The sequence below is a fragment of the Nasonia vitripennis genome (genome assembly GCF_009193385.2).
Source record: "Nasonia vitripennis strain AsymCx chromosome 2 unlocalized genomic scaffold, Nvit_psr_1.1 chr2_random0007, whole genome shotgun sequence".
Taxonomy (NCBI): domain Eukaryota; kingdom Metazoa; phylum Arthropoda; class Insecta; order Hymenoptera; family Pteromalidae; genus Nasonia; species Nasonia vitripennis.
In genome coordinates this window covers 1,729,373-1,752,575 of record NW_022279614.1, presented here as the reverse complement: position 1 = coordinate 1,752,575, position 23,203 = coordinate 1,729,373, and the positions used below count along the sequence as shown (strand labels likewise).

Genomic DNA, 23,203 nt, shown 5'->3' with positions numbered 1-23,203 from the left:
TATTATATTCGTCATTATCGTAATTATTTTCAATACTAAATATATGGACATCATTTAATCTCAACCCATGTAATAATAAAATACTTTCTATGTTTTTCAAAGCTCTTTTTTCTGCTTGAATTTTTGGTAATTTCGGGTCCATAAAGTGACATTTATATTTATCGTATAATTCTAACGAACTAATAGGTTTTTGAAATACAAGAATGTATGCAAATAATTCACACATGGATTTTGGAAACTTGAATACTGCAGCTTCTATTTATTCCATTCTTCATCAGTACTAATAATACCTCTTGATATATAAGAATTTCCATATTTATCATAAATAATTCCATCTACAGTACGTATATCCGCAAATGATTTTGCACCACGTACATGTAATAATAAAAGTCGTAGGAAAAATGCTTCACGCTTATTTCGATTTACAAAATATATTCTACTAATGAGAGGTTTTATACATTTTTTTCTTTTATTCCATTTTTTTTTGTTTTTATCATCATTATACATTTTTTTCTTTTATTCCATTTTTTTGTTTCTATCATCAAAAATATAATGGTACGGAATTTTGTGATATAAATATTGCGTTGCATTTTTATCTTCTTTATTTAATTTAAACCAAGATGTCAATGGACATTTTTGATATTAAACATATTGTTTATCTTCTTCATGAACAGCTTCATATATAGCTTCAGGTGCACATGCATATCTGGTGGTTGTGATATTTAATCATATTTATATGTATCGTTATTTTCGTTTACATTGTCTTCATTACCTGGATTATGTTCATTTGCAAATTTCACAAGAGCTCTATTTAAACAAATATTTTATAACTTTAATCGTACTACATATTTCTCCTTTAATATGACATTCTAATAGTAATAATAAATATAATTATACGGTACGACAAAACTATTATCTGCAATCCTATGTTTTGAAAACGTTATTTTATTTTTTTTTCTTCGTCGGTAAGAAGGGTAACCATCAGGATTATAATGGGGTTGATTGACATAAGGTTGTAACGGTTGCCAGTGCAATTAACGCACGTTACGACGTCTCTCCGGGATAGAATCAACATTCGGTATAATACTTCTGTTGTTACAGCTACTAAAGGCGCAGCATGTGAGAGAGTAAGAGAGACAGAGAGAGAATAAGCATCGAGATTTAAATTCAGCAACGTACAATGTTGCCACCTGCTCGCACACTGCTGTCAAGAGTTGACAACAGTGTGTCAGAGGGCATAGGTAAATCTGTGCTCGCGCTAGCGAGCCATTCCGAGTCTGTCTTCGCACCGCTCCTTTTCGCGAATAGACACTCTGCGATTGCGATTATTGTGTGCGAGGGTTGCGAGGTCAACCGAACCGAGGACAATCCATCCGAGACCATCTTCGCGTGGGTTAGAACGGCCGTACCGGCCACGTACATCTGTAAGTACTAGTTCTTATCAACTCTCGCTTACTCGGGCGACTTTAAGCCTCCTCTCTCTCTCACCTCGACTACATGCTGGTAGCTGGCATGCGCCCGTCTGGCGCGCTTGTGTAAGCCAAGCACCAATAAACAGTTAATCTAAGTTTTACAATAATCCGCGAGTGTCATTGACATTTCCTCCTTTTGAATCCACGTCCTGAGTACTACTGTTACCGCCGTGTGTTCATACGTCTTTACGTCCGTGCGCGGATAGATTATAGTCGGTAGAATTTAGTGCCTTCTGCACAGCCGACGGAATCGGTGAATACTAACATAAACAACAAACAATTTAAAATAATAATGACGGCCGAGCTACCGTCATAAGGTTTAGGAACATTTTTAGTGCAACATGTTTTATCTTCATTCATACAAACACAATTTTTATTTTGTGATCCACAGGGACCAAGTATCATATTATTTTTTACTATATTGTATAATCTTGGATATTCATTTTCATTTTGTATTTCAGCACTTATGATAGAATCAATTTGATCAATATCTCCAAATTTATCATTGGTATATTGCAACCATAATAACATATGAATAGGTGGTAATCCTCTTTTTTGAAATTCTATTACGTAAACATAACTTTTAACTTTACTAAAAATATTATTTTTTAGTAGTTCGGTGTTTAAAATTTTAACTTTTTCATGGAAGACTCTTGAGATTGAATCAGGGCGATCTATTGTGCTTTCATACGGTAATAAATTCTCTTGAATTTCCTTCCAATTTGGATTACATGCCATTGTTATAAAAATATCTGGTTTTCCGTCAACTTGTAGTTAAGTCATTAAATCTAAATAATTTCGTTCTATTGATTTAGGATTACCTATATAAGATGATAGTAATATTACCATTTTTCCAATTCGAGAATTATCAATATTTGCTCGATTGGAAACGTAATCCATTAATCCTTTATACATTTCAGTTTTTAATTGTGCTTAGTGAGTACGTAAGTAATATAATCGACATCCTTTGATCTTTGTCCAAACAACAACAATGAATTGTTGTGATAAATTTTACAAATTCAAATAAGGATTAAAATCACCACGTATGCTTAATCTATATGAATAAAACTAATGTAGATATATTATTATTTTTATATTCTTTTTTTTTTTACATTTTATATAAGGTTGCCATCCTGGATGATCAAAAGGAAATATCTAAGGATATGTCATTGGGTCAAGATGTTTACTGAGAATATTTATTTGTTGTGGTTTTTCAGTTTTTGGATAAATACGTATATCACTGTCAAACGGAGGTTCGCCAGAATTTGCTATATATACAACAGCAACTTCAGTACATGTTGCGAGATATGATTTATTCTTTGTATCATTATCACGCGTTAATAACATTACTATTTCAGAACGTGTTATATTATTATTATGAGCATTAATATTTTCTAGTCCATACATCATTTTATATGCTTTTGCATAAGGATTGTTTAAAGACAAAAAAGTACATAAAAATTCTAATATGTTTGAATCGGGTTTATCAATTTTATAGTTATTTGCTCTATATAATTTCATTGCCAATAATATACAATTGGCCATATTTCGGGTCTTCGTTTTCATTCGGATGTAATGAGTATGAATTATGATACCTTATAGTTATGATTTCTCTTCTAAAAAGTTATGCAATCCTTAAAAAAATTGTCTAATGTTTATAGCTTACAAAAGTTTTTCTGTATTTTTATCAATATACGCTAATAAATGTGATGAAATCAGTTTTAAAAATGTCAAGTGTTAAAAATCAGCACACTGACAAAAATCATTACTTATTCCAAGAAGAATCAATCTCACTATAACTTCAAGGTAAAAATCGGCTTTGTATTTCACGATTCTCTTACATCTAATCTGAATGCTCTAAAACTAATCCAAATCATCTTGTGCAAAAAAAGAGCAGAATCATAAATATAAAAAAATCAAGTAAATTCCTTCTAAGTATATAGAAGAATCATTTAAACGCAAAGCGGATTTTCATCTTATATAAAAAATAAGATGGTTGTACTCTTCAAAATTATTCTTTTAATGTTTATTTGCTTATTTCACAAAAGACCAAAACGGTCGGAAATTGCGCTTTAAGCCCGACTCGAGAGACGAGATGTAATCACGATACTTAGACCTAGACATTCTGAGACAGACGGCTCTCAGTCTTTTGAATTGGATTTCATCTTGCTTACATTTAGACGATTTCCACGTAATGTGCGCTATTTTCTTTTTACGAATCGCATCGATGAGGTCAGAGTCATACCATTTTGGGTATGAACTGAGGGACTGTCTAGAGATTGGAACGTGTTGTGCCATGACATCATTTATAATGACATTGAATTTATCAACAGTTGCGTCAGGATCATTAGACAGTGAACTGAGGACAGTCTCCCAGTTCACCTCCGAAAGGCGGACCCCGATTGCCTCATAGTCGGCAGCGGAGAATTCACGTTTACAAAATCTAAATACACGGGACGCATCGGGTACACTGCACACATTACACATAAATACACTAGGAACGTGATTCATTCATGAATTACAGCATAGCATAGTTAGAAGTTTAAGTTTCATTTTTGCACAATCTACTACACCTGCACTCAAATACCCTTAAAGTCACACACACACACACACACACACACGCGCGCGCGCGTATATATATATATATATATATACAGGGTGACCCAATTTAAACGGGCACCGCTCATAACTCGTCAGGGACAGCCACAATCGAAAAAATGGTAGAGACCAAAGTTGTAGGATATCGAAGGGGCAACCCGATGGTGACCTTGGATTTGACCTTGAACGCGTTTTTCAAGGTCATTTGAAGGTCAACTTTGGATTTTTAAATAGGAACCCCATTCTTTTATTGCGGGAATGGAAAGAGCGGTAAATTTTACGTTCAGAATAGTATGTTCGGTTGCGGCACTGAAGGTCATCTCAATGTCCTGCAGCCAGAATGAAACCCCGCCTACGTAATTCCTCTAGCAACGCCAAATTAAAAAAAAGTGGTAGAGACCAAAGTTGTTGTATAGGGGGGGGGGGAGAATTGTGACCTTGAATTTGAGCCAGTCCTACAAGGTCATTTCAAGGTCAAATTATTTTTTTTCAAACTTTACTTTTACTTTGTATCCGAGATGAAATCCCTTCTTAGATGTTCTCTGTCCAGCGGCCAAGACGCAAATGAGCCCTCGCTAGCGTCCAAACATAAGTCTCGCTATTCCCCGAATGATCCCTTCCGACGGTTAACTTGCGAATGACTCCTCTAGGTGGTCGCCACCTACCTACCCGAACTCCTGATGTGCGAAAAATAAAAATGGCTCCCGAAATAAGCCTTTTAAAATAAGTCCCGCGCTCAGTCTTGCCACCGCGACTCCGTCGAACCTTCCCCTACGACGCTTAACTCACGAATGATTTTCAAGCAGGCGCCCCGGCCCCGCGCCGTACCTGCCGCCCGAACTTTCGATTTGCAAAAATAAAAATAGCCTCCGAAAATTGTCGAAAGAGTCTCACACTCGGCCTTCCGCCAAAAATATTAACGAAAATTTTTATTAACAAGCCAATCATCGATACAGAAAAAGATTAAGTAAAACATCGAAGTATTGTAGAAAAACGTCAAAGTTTGATAAAAACGTAAAAAAAATATTAAATGTTTTATTTTTAAAAAATCATAAATTGATAAACCGTAATGCCAAAATATGAATAGAATTTTACAATAAAAAGCCATCGATACAGAAAAAGAAAAAGTAAAACATCGAAGTATAAAGTAAAAAAGTTTTTATATTTATTTTACACACATTTATTATTTGAATCAGAAATAAATTGCATTATGTTTTTTTAAATAACGTTGTTGTTTTTCCATTTAATTTATTCATAAATTATTATTGTTTTAAGTATACATAGATATACATACATACGTATGTTTGTATACATATGCTATACACACATACATGTAAACACGCATGTTGAAAATACATATGTATAAGCAGAATTATAAAGTTTGTAATACATACCATGTCGTCACACAGATTATACATACAATTACTGGCAACAGTTAATATAATTATTTAGTGATAATTCCACTGTATAAATATTTTAATTCTATTAGAAATATTTTTGCAGCAGAAATTGGTAGGTACTTAAATTTTTTGCACTTTTCTATTAGATAAGTAATAATAAACAACCAACAACACTAAAAAATGTATGTTCATTATTTAAACTTGTACAATATGTAAGCTGTAAAATATTGTATTTAACACGATAATAATTAATTAATAACATACATATTAATATAAAATATTGCATCTAAAGTTATGTTAATGTAAAAAAATTTTTATCTAACGTAACAGAATATTTATTATTGTTAACAAATGAAGATTGTACTTTTTACATCATTTCATTTAATATTAAAAATAATACGAATATACATTTTCTATTAAAATTTTTGTATTAATGTCTTGTATAAAAAAAGTTCTGCAATACGTAATGAAGGTATTTCTTGAAGAATCAATTTACTTAAAATTAAAAAATGTTTGATATAATTTCAAGTCATAGCGATTATTCTAGAAAATATTGTTTAAGAGCTAAATATTCCGATTAATTACCCATATTTTAAATGTATGTATAAGTTTGATTTCACTTCATAAAATTTAATAAGTTAAAATAAATCTTTTACTAAAATACAATTTTAACTATTTTATAAGTTATTTATTAAAATTTACTTTTAACACTTTTGGAATTACAAAATATTTATTTATTATCTATTTCATAAAAGCTTCCTAATCAATAAATTATTTTATAATAAAAAATTAATAATTACTATTTGCAATTAAATAATTGTTTAAGTAGTTTTTTATTTATTATTTTTTGCAGAAAACAGTCTAAGTTCTAGTAATGCAGTAGAATTTTTAAATTTATTTAGATATTTATCGACTTCAAATACTAATTTAAGAATTGAAAATATGTGATTTGAGTCATTTTTTTTATTTTTGTAATATTTATAATCTAAGTAAATATGCCGGACTATAGTCGAAGCGAAATTGTTGATATTTTATTGATTTTGGGAGAGTGTCGAAGAAATTATAATGCAGCAGCACAATTATATCGGAAGCGTTTCCCAAACAGAAATCATCATCCATCTCGAAGTACGATCCAGAGAATTGAACAGCGAGAGAGGCGAGGACCTCAAATATCACGACAACGTCATAGAGTAATGACTATCGAGCGAAATGATCCACGAGTATTGGTGGTGCTTGCTATGATTTATTTAGATCCTCATATTTCAATTCGACAAATAGAAGTACGATCTGGCATCCCGAGAGAAACAGTTAGAAGAATAACAAGACTCCATCGTTACCATCCATATCATATTACTTTGACCCAAGAGCTAACAGAACGTGATTTTGAAAGAAGGTTACGATTTTGCCAATGGGCACAGGAAAGATTGCAAAACGAACCACATTTTTTCAGGTACGTCATGTTTTCCGATGAAGCCACTTTCCATAATACAGGTCAACTAAACCGACACAATTCCCACTATTGGTCCATTGAAAATCCTCATTGGACCCGTGCAGTCGATCACCAACATCAATGGAGTCTTGTAGTATGGTGTGGTATTGTTAATGGCTATCTAATTGGACCTTACTTTTTTGACGGTAATGTTAACAGAGATAGATACCTCCATTTTCTGACAAATGAATTACCAAATCTGTTAGAAGATGTTAATATACAAACCAGAATGCGTATGTGGCTTCAACATGATGGTGCACCTGCGCATAGAAGTTTAGATGTTCAAGATTTTTTAAATCAAATGCAAAGAATCATTAATACTTGCAGAGGCATACCAAGGCATGTGCTTCTGTCGACTGTTGGAAGCTTTGAGCGAAGAATTCAACTATGTATTAGACATCATGGAGGGATTTTTGAACACTTAATTAGGTAAAGCTTAAACTCTATTTATAAAGTGATTTTTTCATGGTCTTGCCTTCATCTGCCGGTGTCTTCACTTCTTGCCTTCATCGGCCGGGCTATGATTCTTGCCTTAATCGGCCGGTGTCTTCACGTCTTGCCTTCATCGGCCGGGCTATGATTCTTGCCTTAATCGGCCGGTGTCTTCACGTCTTGCCTTCATCGGCCGGGCTATGATTCTTGCCTTAATCGGCCGGTGTCTTCACGTCTTGCCTTCATCGGCCGGATCAAAATGGGACCTGAAAATCCACCCTGCTACGTCCTCGTCGTGGGTCCTGGACATCAAGTTTTATAATGATGACAAAACGCAGGAAATGGTACGCTAAATGATTAAAATCTTTTCTTCTATTTTAAATTTACTACTTCGTTTAAAGTGCAACATTTTACACGCTTTCAGGATCCGGAGTCGAAAAAGTGGGTGCTGTTTGAAAAAAAATAATTTGACCCTGAAATGACCTTGTAGGACTGGCTCAAATTCGAGGTCACAATTCTCCCCCCCCCCCTATACAACAACTTTGGTCTCTACCACTTTTTTTTAATTTGGCGTTGCTAGAGGAATTACGTAGGCGGGGTTTCATTCTGGCTGCAGGACATTGAGATGACCTTCAGTGCCGCAACCGAACATACTATTCTGAACGTAAAATTTACCGCTCTTTCCATTCCCGCAATAAAAGAATGGGGTTCCTATTTAAAAATCCAAAGTTGACCTTCAAATGACCTTGAAAAACGCGTTCAAGGTCAAATCCAAGGTCACCATCGGGTTGCCCCTTCGATATCCTACAACTTTGGTCTCTACCATTTTTTCGATTGTGGCTGTCCCTGACGAGTTATGAGCGGTGCCCGTTTAAATTGGGTCACCCTGTATATATATATATATATATATATATATATATAATACCTATCTTATAAGCCATTTAAACCCTAATATTGGTGAAAGTAAGAGTTTGATCCGGAATACGACCACCAAAAAATTCGTGGAGATACCTTTTTATAGTGCCAAAGTTCCTGAATTGCAGAGACCCTGTATCTTTGGCAAAAATTAAGATATTCATAAATTTGTGCTAAAATTATTAAAATTTATATTTAAAGCCTCTGGCAAAGCTTATGAATTGCTTGGAGCATTCCTAAAAAAATCACATGACACTGGGAAACTCTTCAGTCTTGACTGGACTCAGGTTGAAGGCTGGAGACTGCCCTCTGCGCACTCTCGTCTGAGGGCAGAAAGATGACCTTCACAACTGGACGCTGGAACTCGGAATTGTCAGTACGGATGGTAACTACTCGAACTAGACCATCTTTCCCTGGATGTACCGCTGTAATTCGACCCAGTGGCCACTTGGATGGAGACAGAGCTCGCCCTTCAGAAGCACCAAGTCGCCCACGACCAACTGTCGTCCAGGAGTCAGCCACTTGTTTCTCTGCTGTAAATGATGCAATACCTCCAGTCGCCATCGCTCCCAGAAATGGTTTCTCATAACCGAGAGTAGCTTTCACCTGCAAGTGCGAGATTTTAGATTCACTTCTTCAAAGGGCTCGGGTAATACATTGAGAGGAGCGTTCACAAGAAAGTGACCAGGCGTAAGCGCCACCGAATCAGTGGATTCAGAGCTCAGTATCTGCGAAATAATCTTCGCAATATTGATCCTCCTCGGACAAAACTTTAGAGGTGGAAATCTCCTCTATTTCCCAAAACCTCTCTATTAACGTCGAAATTGATGGCTCTACTTCCACATGACAGGCCTGAGCGCTCTGAGCTCTATCAGAACTCCAAACAAAATTCTGTGTTCAACCTGGACTTTAATTGAAGAAAAACTTCACTCTTTGACACCGCAGAAGGACCTGCACCGACACCAACCACAGACACAGAAATAGGCTTAATCTTTGCGGACAAACATTGCACAACTCTTTGCGTGACAAAAGAGACCTCTGCACACGGATCAATCAAGCATCTAGCGTACATCGAATTACCATCTACGTATTGAAGTAAGACCTTGGCTGTGGCCATCAACCGGGTCCTACCCACCACTGTTGTACTTGCTGATACCTCCAGCATACTTGACTTGCCAGGCGCGCTAGAAGAGCCGTTCTAACCTGTTGAATTTGAAGAATCCGCAGCCTCTCCTCCTTGTCGTCGATCCGAGTGAATCTTCGTGTGGTGTCTGCCCTTACAATTGGAGCAACGATTCTGAGAGGTGTAATCAGCCAAAAAATGTCCAGATCTCAAACAATTGAGACACAATCTCTCCTTTTTACAATGTTCAAAACGAGCGGAAGTCGACATACCATTGAACCTTGGACACGCTTGAAGCTGATGAGGACCCCTACATAAGCTGCATTTTACAGAGGCATTGCGATTGCCTTTAGCAAACGACGTGCTAGTTGCGTTGACTGAGACTGACTCACGCCGAGACGAACGATTCGAACCATTACCATTCTGACTAGATTGTTTGGTAGGCGTCTCCGCATCACTATCTGCATCCTGATCAAGCGAGGACGCACGAGTTTCGAGAAAATTTGTGAGAGCTGAAAATGTCGAAAAACCTACCACCGACTCTTGCGAAATACGCCACCCTTCTCGCGTCTCATTATCCAACTTGCGCTCGACCATATGGATAAGACAACTGTCCCAATGTTCGCACGGGCAACCTACATCCTTGAAGGTTTTAAGCGCGGCTTCCGCCTTATCGAGTAACTCGATCAACTCTCCCAAAGATTTCCGCTTAACCGGTTTCATATCTATCAGCAATTCCATATACGTATGCATGCGCCTCGTAGGGTTATCGTACCTGCGCATCAATTTTTGCCAAGCCAACTCAAAACTAGCTCCCGTCAACGGAAGACCCTTTACTCTGAGTGCTGTAGGCCCTTCCACTGAGTCTACTAAATATTGCATCTTGATAGCATCCGGTAAGTTGGCCTTGTTTTTCACCATCGAAGAAAACTGATCCTTGAAGGTCTCCCATTCCTCGGCTTTTCCGGAAAATTTCGGGATTTGACATTTCGGCATGTTCGCGAACTCCGACGGACCCGGAACAGGTGGTGCATGTACGACCTGATTATTTTGCGCGCTTGCAGCGGTTACCGGTGGCCTCGCGGCAATTTCTAAATCTTCAATTGATTGAAGCACATCCGCTTTACTCTCCACATAACTCGACTCAACCTCGAGATACTCGTCGTTCTCGAAGTACGCCTCGCCTTTGAAAGCCGACCTATTCGCTTGCAGGACCAGATCCCTTGGAGTGTACTCGGACCAATACGACTAACAAGCTCAAACGCGTGCGCATGTGCGGCAGCGTGCGAGCAGATTTACGTTTGAAATTCAGCAAGAACCCGCTTATGCGCTTCTGCTGAACTAATTCTGCAGCCGCATCAGCCATTGTTACAAAGTGCCAACTCGATCAAATACGAATAATGCTTGATTCAGAAATTCTAGCAGCGATCGAACTACGAGTAGAGAGCGAGTCAAAAAAATAAAAGGCATGCTTAAGTGCCGCCGAAGGTCTGCATACACACGGACACTATTCAATATGGCCTTTGAGACGCCAATGCGCGAAGAAATGCGCTGTGTGGTGCGGCCCCCGCGGCCTAACGACGCATGACAGCGAAAATGTCCGTCTCGTCCGGAGGGCGAGCCGAGCAACGAGCGACGCGTCAAGCGAGCGAGCTTGCGCCGGCCGTTGAACGAACGAGAGACAGAGAGAGAGAGAGAGAGAGAGAGAAAGAGAGAGAGAGAGAGAGAGAGAGAGAGAGAGAGAGAGAGAGAGAGAGAGAGAGAGAGAGAGAGAGAGAGAGAGAGAGAGAGAGAGAGAGCGAGACTAAAAGCGAACACCGCTCTGCCGCTGCCTCAACGTGGCCTAACGACGCCAAGTGAGCGAGAGCGAGACAGAGCAAGCGAGAGAGAAAGAGCGAGAATGAAATTCAAACCTCGTTTACGCCGGTGCCGTCGACTCCCGTGATAACTTTGCGTACTGGTCGCGTCGTCCGAAGTTGGCGGGAATGCGGTACCAATATGGCCGTCTTCTTCTTATTTCCCCTCGTTGTGCCCCAAATGGCGAACTCTTGGCGTCCTTCGAAGTTCAAATCTTGACCGTTGACCTCTAGCCTCTAAACCTCTAACCTCTAATCCTCTAAACTTCTAATACGTCTAACCTCTAAACAAATAAATACTTCTAACCGTCTAAACGTCTAAATTGTTACAACAACAACAGGCAGCTAGGCCCCATGCGGCCAACTGCGAGAGCGAGTTCCAGGAAGATTCTGGACGCTCTCCGACCGTTGCGACTTCGAATAGTCGAACGGCTGCCGAAGTACTTTAACACGCCTTCACTATGCAAAAAACCTCTCCGTACACAATACACTTAATGCCACGATACTGCATGCTCTGCTACCAATATTTATAGTCTCTCGAACTGATGTTAGAGACTTGTGGATCTCGAAGGACTAGTTGGCAATAAACAAAAACACTCTCAACCGTTAACTTGAATTAATATGCCGTAAGAAAAGGCCTTGATATTTATTGAAAGATAGAGTGTATTTACAAGTGTTTAAACTACGGAAAAGAAATGAAGGCTACAGTGTTAAAAGTACTGACGCGTTAACAAACGATATTGTTTAACGGTCGTCACTGTGAGGCGAGTCCTCACAGCGCTTCGGCAATACGATAACTGAATAACACAAATCAGCGAAAGCGGCAGAAGACCGCTCACGAAACACTTAACTTTAAGTTAAGTAAGCCCTTTATTGATAAAAAAAATGTTGTTGCTTCATTATGATTAAATATAATAAACTTGACTTTGGTTGATTGATCTCAGTTCTTTTGTATCTGTTATTTCGTTGCAGAATATATCAAACTCGCCTATCCTTTTACTTTTTTAAAAGTTAATTTTTTTAAAAGATTATAGTCCTTATTAGTAATTTTTTTTGAGTATTTTATATTTCTCCAAAAAATAAAATACAAGCATCTTTAGTACCTTTCGACCATGGCTTTTTTGTAACATTTTTATCACTATGAAATGAAATCACTGATAGTTCTGATACATTACCCTCGAATGATTTCTACACCTCGATACCAAAATCCACGGAGCGCACCACCTAGACCTCGTCATCAGCCACCCTGTACACCTAGACACCGCCCTCGAGTGATGTATTTACCTAGACATAAGAAATTACGTAGAGCACCACCTAGACCTCGTCATCGGCCACCCCGTACACCTAGACACCACCTTCGAATTATTTATACACCTAGATACTAAAATCTATTTGTGATCGAGCATGCGGAAATCCGATAAAAAAGCAATACCCATCTCTACATAGCTGCGCGGCCAACTTCACGGTCCTAACACTTGTTGCGGCTAACTTAACATTCCTAACATTTTTGATTTGATCTAAGCATTTTGTGAATGATACACTCGCGTATTATATCAAAGGTAGCTGTTTTTATCAATATTTTTGTTGAAAATCATAGTTTGGCATAATAAAACATGATATAAGTCAAAATATATTAGAGACAACAAAGAAACGCATTTATTTCTTTGTAATGAAAAATGGCGAACCCCAACATAGAAGTAAATAGTAGCGCGGGCGCCGCGGCTTCGTCTGCTGCTCGAACTCGCCTTCGTGGCGCTGCCGCGCCACTTGATTCTTGTGCAACGTTTTTGAAATCGTGCTGTTTGATTCATTGAAGTTTTTTAATCTGACAATCTAATTGAACAATTTTAAACATTTCTACAAAAATTAATTATCATCAAAGATACATCTAATATAAGTATATTTAATGATGACACATCGAATGATTGAATATCATTTTAATTACTATGTGAATCGCGAGGGAAGCGAGCGTTTTTCGCTAGTACATCTTTAATTCTTAAAATAGTATCAAGATTTTCAAACTACAATTGTTTTGTATAATTCTAATATCAAGTGGCGCGGTAGCGCCACGAAGGCGAGTTTGAGAAGCAGACGAAGCTTTGGTGCCAATGACACTATTTAATTCTATATTGGTGTTCGGATTTTTCATTATACAAAGAAAAAATACATATCATTCCTGTTGGTAAGGGTTTTTGGCTTATTAGAATGTTTTCTGAGCTAAACTATGATTTCCAACGAAAATATTAGTGAAAAGACTGCTTATTTTTATAATATGTGAGTGTATATTCCACAAATGCTAAAATCACGTTTTTCTTCTTCAACCCGAAATGTGTTAGGAGCGTTAAGTTAGCCGAAAGAAGTGTTAGGACCGTGAAGTTGGCCGCACAGTTATATACAGATGGGAATTGCGTTCTCAAGAAAATATAAATAATATATCACGATATGCTGGTGCATACTCTGCGTCCTGGAGCAGTTACTAGATAGCCAGGGTAGCCAATAATAAGGTTCAGGTAGTTTTCGGTGTCTTGGTATAAAAAGCAATCAAGTACGGTGTCTAGGTGTACAGGGTGGCCGATGACGACGTCTAGGTGGCGCGCTCTATGGTTTTTGGTGTCTAGGTAAATAAATCATACGAGAGCGGTGTCTAGGTATACAGGGTAGCCGATGACGACGTCCAGGTAGTTCGCACCATGGTTTTTGGTGTCTAGGTGTAGAAATCTTTTGAACGTGGTGTCTAAGGGTGCAGGGTGGCCGATAACAAGGTCTAGGTAGTGCGCTCTGTCGTTTTTGGTGTGCAGACATCATTGATAAACAACAGGAAAGTATTTATACAAGTAAAATCTTTGCAGCCTTCCAAATGTTTAGTCTGCTTCTGATACTAAAATATTTCCAGTGAAAAACTATAATAGAAAATTTTGAAAAATTTTATTGAATAAAATTTGTATGTTTTGCCAATCTCACTGCTTCCAAAGGTCAGAGCAGACTGAGCACTAAAACCAATTTTCACAATATTTATCAAGTGGCGCGGTAACGTTCGGAAGGCTGCGCAGGTTGTACATATATAAATACTTTCTTGTTGTTTATCAATGACGTCTGCGCATGCGCGACAATATGTATAAATAGCGTAAAAAATTGGTTTTAGTGCTCATTCTTCTCTGAGCTTAGGAAGCGGTAAGATGAGTAAATCACACATATAGATATAGCGGAAAGTTTTTTACATTTTTAAAATGTGAATAATAACCCAAGATATCGATTTGTTGCTCAGTCTTTTCTGAACCTTTGAATCGGTAATTTCAGTAAATTTTTGAACCATAATTTATCTGTATTATTTTAATATGGTTTTTCATTTACAGGATGATCCAAGCCGCATTGTAGTGTCATAGCCGACTAAACGTTGGAAAGGCTGTGCAAACAATAGTCATTTAAAAATTTTCTTGCTACTTATACATACGATTAACGCAGTTTGCAAAATTATTCTAATTGGAGTTGAAAATTATTTAGCGTTTTGTGTATATTATTTCTTATTTAAAATTTGTATCTACAACCTTGTTGTAGATAAAAACTACATTGACTTTATGGGTTTCATTGGAGGGGAGCTTTCTACTTCGGCGATCTGTGAGACGGGTCTAAAATCGTTACCCATAAGTCGATGATTGTCAATTATGAACTCGGAAAACTGAAGAACAGGAGAACCGGGGAACACCAAAAGTGGCTTCTCTTTAATATAATAGGGGATTATGAACTCGGAAAACTGGGGAACAGAAGAACCGGAGAACTGGAGAACCGGAGAACCGGAGAACGCCAAAATGGGTTTCTCTTTAATATAATAGGGGATTGTTAAATTATTTTAAAATATGGATAAGTATATTCAGAAGGTTATAGTCATGGTGAATACTGCATAATTTTGCAGTATTTCATTTAACATAATTAAGTCGCTATTGATTTCATAATATAAATAGATTTTAAACTGATAGAAGAGTGCGCGTTAAGTAGCGTTATCTTTCTTTGACAGAATTTTTCTAAGTATGTTTCAACACTGTGATCCGACCTGACTAAAGACCTTGACACTAAACTACAAAGACTAATTAATACTGTAATACGTTACATCCAGGGTATGAGACGGGCTAAGCACATCACCCTTTACAAGCTAGAGTTGCATTGCTGGACAAAGAAAGTACTTTACAGCCTGTTTTCTCAGGAAAATGTTTAATACAGCAACCCTATCATATCACTCCGCCCAGTAAGGAGTGATTTGATACCTCTGGACATTCAGTCCTTCGGTACTAAGACGCCGAGGAATTCATTCCATATAAGCGCCTCACTTACGGAACTCTCTACTCCCACAGATTCGTAACACAACATCACTTACCCAATTCAAACTTGAAGCTAAAAAATACCCTCACCCCCTCTATATTCACCTTAATCCACAATTCACCTTCAATGTTTCTTACCTTTCAATATATTTAGTAAATGTACAACATAATGTACAGAAAAATAATTCCAATCTCAATCTAAAATCTCTCTCTCTCTCTCTCTCTCTCTCTCTCTCTCTCTCTCTCTCTCTCTCTCTCTCTCTCTCTCTCTCGCTTTTCCTCTAGTTCCCGCGGATAAATAGCCATGCATCAGTGCTCGCTGATTTGCTTGTGACGTGCGGAGGACCAATCAGCGCGCACGGTGACGATGATCGTTCTCGCGCCAACGTTAACGGTTAGCTAGCCCGTTCCTTGCACTTAAGGACAGACTAGCACCGAGAACAACAATCCGACTCGCTTGTTTCGTCTGCTCACTCGAGGTTCCTTCGGGGTTCGAGATTCCTTATATCAACTTGTCTGCAACGTTTGCAACGTCACAAGATCAGTTTCTTTATAATGTGTTACAGACGCACACGTCTGCAACGCGAGCGTCGAGAGGAGTCAGCGATAAGAGTCCGCCGAGCCGTACTACGATGCATAACGTCCGAATTCATCGTTGACGTTAGCTCTGTGGTTAGAGCTCTCAATTGCTAATCTTGGGTCCCTGGGTTCAAGCCCGACCTCGTCTGCTCTTTTTTGCTTTCCAACTTGCCTCCTTTCCGTCCGTAACAAATCCATCAATGAATTTCAGTATAAAACCTGATACATTCGATAGAGTTTACATTCTTCATTTAACAAATAAGTAACATAAAAAGCTACTTCATAGTACAGTAGATCTCAACTTTATTTTAAAAATTATGAGCACTTGATAAATGGAAATTTATTTTAATCATATAAAAATTATAAAATGAAATGCTTACCGTTCATTCCATCCGACGCAGGTAATGCATCTACGTGTAAGTCAGCTAAGGTTTTTGGAACAAATTCTAATTTTGGTCGATTTGCCGCTTCTTCTTTTCTATAATTGAACATTTTAATGAATTCATGTAGAATAATTCATTTTGTTTATAAAAATTAGCAATACAAGTTTTATCTTCTAAATAACACTTGAATTCAAATATCTGTTTTATTTAGTTAGTTATTAAAAAAAGTATTTTTTACGTGATAAGTGCACTATTAATATAAAATTAGTCATTAAATTATGAACATGGGCGACAGGTGAACGTTATCTCGGTTAGTCGAGTAGAGCATGTATGCCAGACGCCAAACTCAGTCATTCAGGAAAATAACGACTGTTTATATCAAGTGTTATTATATGTATATTTAATGGCACTTTGAAAAGATATGATTATATACAGAAAAGCTGCTGCCAACTTCATTAGCAGTATGCTTTCTCCAAAAGATATGATGATTGAAAGAATCATTTTTATTGAATAAAAAGATTCAAAGTTTCTGAGAACACACTTGATAGCATTGTTGGTGACGTCCATGCTCCTAAAATAACGACACAACTTGCCCTGAATTTAATTTGCATTTTCTAGAAAATACAAAAATTTAATTGTTATTATACAACAAAACATATCAGTTACGAAGTATAAATATATGCATAGTTACCACTTATTAATTAAAAACTAATATATTGTTTTCTTAATGTTAAAATTTTATACGCTCTATTTACATTAGTCAAGCGCTTTTTATCGGGCATAGAATATAACCACGCATAGTTTATATTTTTCACACAACTAACAATAATGGACAATAACATTTTTTTTTCAATTTTTAATGTTTAAAAAGAAATTGAAAAAAAAAACTTTTTAATTTAGCAAGCAGCTCCAAAATCTAATCAGTTAATTTTTAGGTTATACTTGATGAACCTGCAAAGTTCCCGCAAAAAATACGATTGCGTTTAAACGCAACGATGGAACAATTTTTTTTCTTTAATTTTTTATTCTTAAAATAGTTCAAGAGCCAGCGCCTAAAAAACTGTTTCAATTTACTAAGGTTAATTTTTTAATAGTTCATTACAATGGTTGTGTACACAAACATACTGTGGCCACTTAAGCGAAACCGAGATCAGGTGACTCAGTTCCGCTATGAGAAGTGGCGTGCCTGCCGATGTAATAAAATGAATTTACTAGGCCGAAAATTGTTAGAAAACTTGTAAATTGCATATAAATAAAAGTTGTAATGGTCAGTCAGCTGGATTTGGGGACAAAACTAGTCAGTCGGCTGCTATTTATGTGCAAAGTAGTACTGTGACGAGACACGAGTCTTGCACATGTAAATACGTGTGAGGGCAGCCGCAATAGTCGCGGCATACGCAGCGAGCGCGTGCGCGCGCAACGAACAAAAGGCGAATTTTGTTGCACGACGCGGATTGAGCGTGCGCGTGCAACATCCGCAAGGCGAGTCCGCACGAGCGCGGAGCGCGGCAGCCAGCGAGTGGCTCAGCGGCGACGCGCCAGGCGGCGCGAGCGGCGCACACGGTGCGCCGTGAACGCACCTATATACTTCTGCGCCGCGCGCCTTTATAAGGCGGATCGCGCGGCGCAACGGGCAGTTCTAGTCGAGTTCCACTCCGGGTAGTATCGTGCGCACACGTTACTACAAGGAACAGCGAGAGATAGACCTACGCCGACGAGATCGTCTCGTGAGCCCACGTGACGATTTTGTAGACGAACCGAAACCCGAAACTCTGAAACCCAAAACTCCGAATTGCCATCGTGAGCACACGAGGCAACCCGGAACATCCGAACGACACCGAGCCTCGTCTTCGTGAACACACGTGGGTGACACCCGGTGCCACCGTAAAATTCTAACCTTCATTCCAACATATTACTGCCTCCCTCTGCCACTGTGAGCTCACAAGGTTGAGGGAGTAACAATAGTTCCGCCGGCGATTCGTCCGGTCGTGCGCTCACGTCCTGGTGAAACAAAGGTTAATTCCTAACCTCCAAAGCCAGCCTTACGCCGACATCTCACGACTCGCTTTATCTTTGTGTGCTCACAGGATAAAGAGAGGAATGAGACGAGCGACAAAGATTTGTGAAGCCGTGCGCTCACGACTCCACCGTACCGAATGAATTCCTAACCTCAAAATCCGCCACCGACCCGTCATACCGCCACCGAACCGATACACCGCAGCCGCGAACACCGAATCATTCTTGTAATGAAATCGCGTATATATTCTTGTAAATTGTCAACCGCGTTCTATTTGCAAAGGCGAAGTATTTTTAACAAGACGCATAATTGATTTCTGTTTCAGCCAGGATTTAACAACTGATTCTAAATTGCTATTATTTAATTAAGAAATATATTTTGTTATTGTTGAGAATATAAAAACAGACTCTTTTTTGCTCCTTTCCCCTATCCTGATCCTGGAACCGACTGACTATCCAGTCTCTTGGGGAAAGTTAAACCGTTACAGTACATTATGCAACAAGGGACTCAAGTCGTAGATTATTCCCGCGGGTGGGTTTACTGCGCGAGTGAAGCGAGGGCAGTAATCACCCGAGGGAATGATCTAGTTTAGCCCCGTGTTGCATAAAGTGCTTTATTCACGACTAAACTATGTAGCCACTTTATTTCTTGAAAAGTGGGGCCTTTTCAGCCATCGGCATTATAATGAAAATATACATTTAAACATTCAAAATATTTAAAATTTTTAATTATTTACAAACTTTAACATTTTTTCATAATTTTTTTACTTTTTAACATATTAAAATTTTCGAAATTAAAAAAAAAAAAATTTATAGCCCAGTGTGGCTAAAATCCGCTGTTAAGTCACGAATAGGCGAGACTTGCGGATTTTAGCAGTCTGTGATATAAAATTTTATTATGTAACACGCGAACGATTTTCGCGTTTTTCGTACCTATTAATAGGGACTAAAATGACTCTTTTTTTGACCGGCGGGCAAAAAAGTTATTTTAGCGGGCAATAAAACCTTTATTGCCCGCATATTCAAACAGCGGGCAATAATGGTCTGTATTGCCCGCTGTTTGCGGGCAATAATAGCCTTTATTGCCCGCAAAAATTTTTTTTCTGTAATTTAAAAAAAAAGTTGATTTTGATAAATTTGCATTATTTATTTATTTTATATAATGTTTGAACAAGACAAGAGCACGGTTGCCGTGTCAAAAAATAGTCACATCAGTCCCTCTTAACACGTACGAAAAAACGCGAAAATACGTCCGCGCGTTACATAAAATATGGTATGCACCAAGGGCTAAGTGGGCTTTTTGGCCTCGTGGATTTTGCAGTACTCGTCTGCGGTTCGTAAACGCCCTCGCCTTCGGCTCGGGCTAACTCGCCTTGAGTCGTACTGCAAAATCCACACTCGGCCTAAAAAAGCCCACTTTACGCTCTTGGTACACAATATACTATTTTATATCACACCGGCGCTTACACTGCGCCGTGTAAAAAAGAATCATTTGTCACACGTATCGTAATGTACTATTTTTACATTTTGCGCGAATAAAGTTCTTTATTCACGTGTTTGGTGCAAACAAGAAAAGATTAATGCAGCAACAACTTTAACAATTGAAGATAGCTCAAACACTACAATAACAAGCTACTCAGGCGAAAAGTACAAGATTAAGAAGCAGTAAATCTTAAATTAATAAAATGGTTACTTTTGATTATCTAGATATAATACAAAAGAATTCAATGCAGAAAGAAAAAATATACAGTGGTATTGGCAATTTAAACAAGGCGATTATTAACAAAAATGATACAATTATGCACATAAGTGTAAGAAGTATGAATGTCAATTTTGACAAAATGAAAATATGTTTTGAAAGTCTTATCGTCAAGCCATCTGCTATTGTTCTTTATGAAAACTTTGAACAGGTAAATCATAATTTTTTGAATTGATCGGAAGTAACTATAAATATGAGTCTTACTACAACGATAGTAGGATTAATAGGAATGACGGAGTTATAGTATTCGTAAATAAAAACTAGGTTCAGAGCACAGAATTGTCCAACAGGGTAGAATTAGAATTGTAAATACAAAAATTAATTACTTATGAACTCAAACTATCTATAACAGACCTAATGGGTAATCCCTATATTTATAGTTTTCAATAAAATAAAAATAGTATATAGCAAAACAACAATAGTTTCTAATTATAAAAAATCAATAAATAGTGCCGAAACAAAAAACTGGAATGAAATTATCACAATGCACGATCTTAATTTGGCCACAGATAAATTGTTGTATGAAATTAAACAATGTATAGAGTTATCTAGAATGAATTAAAGAAAGCCTGTTGTATGAAATTAAACAATGTATAGAGTTATCTGAAATGAATTAAATAAGACCTAAACATGTAGGGAGGAAAAATTGATCACTGATGCGATAATCAAATCGTGCGAAACCAAAGAATTCTTGTAGAACTTATGGAAATTAATTATCAATAACGAACAACTTAGAACTGAATACAGAACTTATTCAAAAATTTTAGAGATAGTTATTAAAGACGCTAAATATAAATATGATAATAAACTAGTCGAAAAAAATACTTATAACCCCCCAAAAAATATGGGAAATCCTAAATAAAAAAATCGGCAAAATAAATCTAATAAAACCATAAGTTATATACAGATCAATGATATTAAAGTTAAAAAAAGTTGAGATAGCTAAAAACATGAACAAGTTTTTCTGTGAGATCAGCCAAAAATTGAGTAATGATATTGTGCAACCCAATAACCCTGAATTTTGACTACCCAATATTTATCTGAATTCTATTTTTCTAAAACCTACAAATACAAATGAAGAGAAAAACACAATCAATATATTGAACATGAAAAATGGTGGAGTGGACAAAATAAATACAAAGTCTTTAAAAGTAATTTGTAATTATATTGCGGTACCCTTAACGCATATTTTTAATTTGCGCATTGAAAAAGCTTTATGGCCAGATGCACTAAAAAGAGGTTGAAATCATTCCAATATATAAAGCAGGGGATACAAATTATCAATTATAGGCCAATATCACTCATATCAAATGTCGCTAAAGTTTTCGAAAGAATTATCTGTAACAGACTATATGATTTTGTCCAAAAAAATAAAAATTTCCAAACACCAATTTGGATTTATGAAAAATATTGGCTTAAAAATGCTTTAAACTATATCACAAAAATATTGTACAATAACGTAGATGAGACTATACCAACAATTGTAACTTTTCTAGACTAGAATCAATACTATCGTATGCAGATGATACTGTATTAATAGCTACAGGCAATACGTGGATAGAGGCGAAAAAAAAATGAGTTTCTTTCTGTGATATACGAATGGCTGGCGGTAAATAAGTGATCTTTAAATGTGGATAAAACAGTTTGTATGACATTTGGAAGCTATTGCGACAGTGTACCGAAGCACATAGACGTACAAATTCAAGATAGAAAGATAGCTGAGTTGAAAACTATAAATACTTGGGAATTGTCATTGACTTTAATCTAAAATAGGATAAACACATCCAATACGTAATAAAACAAACAAAGTATCTTGTCTATATTTTTCACAAACTATCACACACTATGTCATCAGAAACACTAAGAATGATCTACTAGGCATTATTTTATAGCATAATCAGCTATCGAATAGTAGCCTGGGGTGGCGCCTATAGAAATAACCGTGATTTATTGCGAAGTGTACAAAAAATTCTCAATATTATCAATAAAAATAATTTTATTATATAAGATAGTCCATTAAACCTAGAGAAACTATTTAATTTTGAAGCCCTAAAAATCCATTATCATGATCTAAAAACTCAATTCTGCATCAGCTTGTATTTTATTTTTCTGTTGCGGGTAAACCTTGTACTTGTTTGCTTTCTTTAATCTTTCGTACTAACTCTTCACTTTATTGGCAAAACTAAACACTGATTCGTCTTCTTTTTGCAAAATCTTTTCAATTCGCCCGTACAGAGAGTGCATATTCTCTCTCTTGATGGCTATATTTGTCGTATTGCTTTTATAAAGTCCTCGATATTGTTGATTCTTACATTTAACAAAGCTTTATAAGTTTCATCCTATAATTTAATTTTTAAAATTGGAATTAAATTAGCTTGATCTAATTGTGATAACATATTCTTAGCATGTTTCAATTTTTCAATATACTTTTCTACTGAAATATTTTTTTCATCAAATTCTGGTACTAAATTAGCTACATATTTTAAATATAAACGTAACGGATTCTCCGCCATGTTGTTATCGTTAACGCGATTATGGTTTGAAATGTTCTCAAAATCAAAAGTAAAATTAAACTTGGACAACTTGTTTCCAATTAATCTTGGCTGGTCACCAATACCATCGATTTCTATGAGCGATGCTTTCTGTATTACTTGTTTAGAGCTATTATCAAGCGTTATATCTTCTACTTTAGGAATCGCTGTACGTGGTGTTACTGGCAATAGTATAGGCCTCGTTGGTGTTTTTAAACTTTTATTAGCTTGTTCTTGTATAGGCAATATATTAAGAGTTACCTTGTTTATTCTGATTTGTTTTTACTTTTGTTTGAGAACGAAAAGTTGTTTTACTTTTTGCAAATGCCACTTGATC

General features: G+C 36.9%; 1 protein-coding gene across 15 annotated transcripts in view; it reads right to left on the bottom strand.

Moving 5' to 3' along the window:
• The window catches only part of LOC103316186 (endophilin-A), a 541,748-nt gene that overhangs the window by 105,131 nt on the left and 413,414 nt on the right, over positions 1-23,203 (bottom strand). For all 15 annotated transcript variants that reach the window (XM_031925198.1, XM_032601554.1, XM_032601552.1 and 12 more), the window contains one exon: positions 16,558-16,655. In XM_031925198.1, the coding sequence (XP_031781058.1) occupies positions 16,558-16,655 (98 nt within the window). The remainder of the gene's footprint in view (positions 1-16,557; positions 16,656-23,203) is intronic.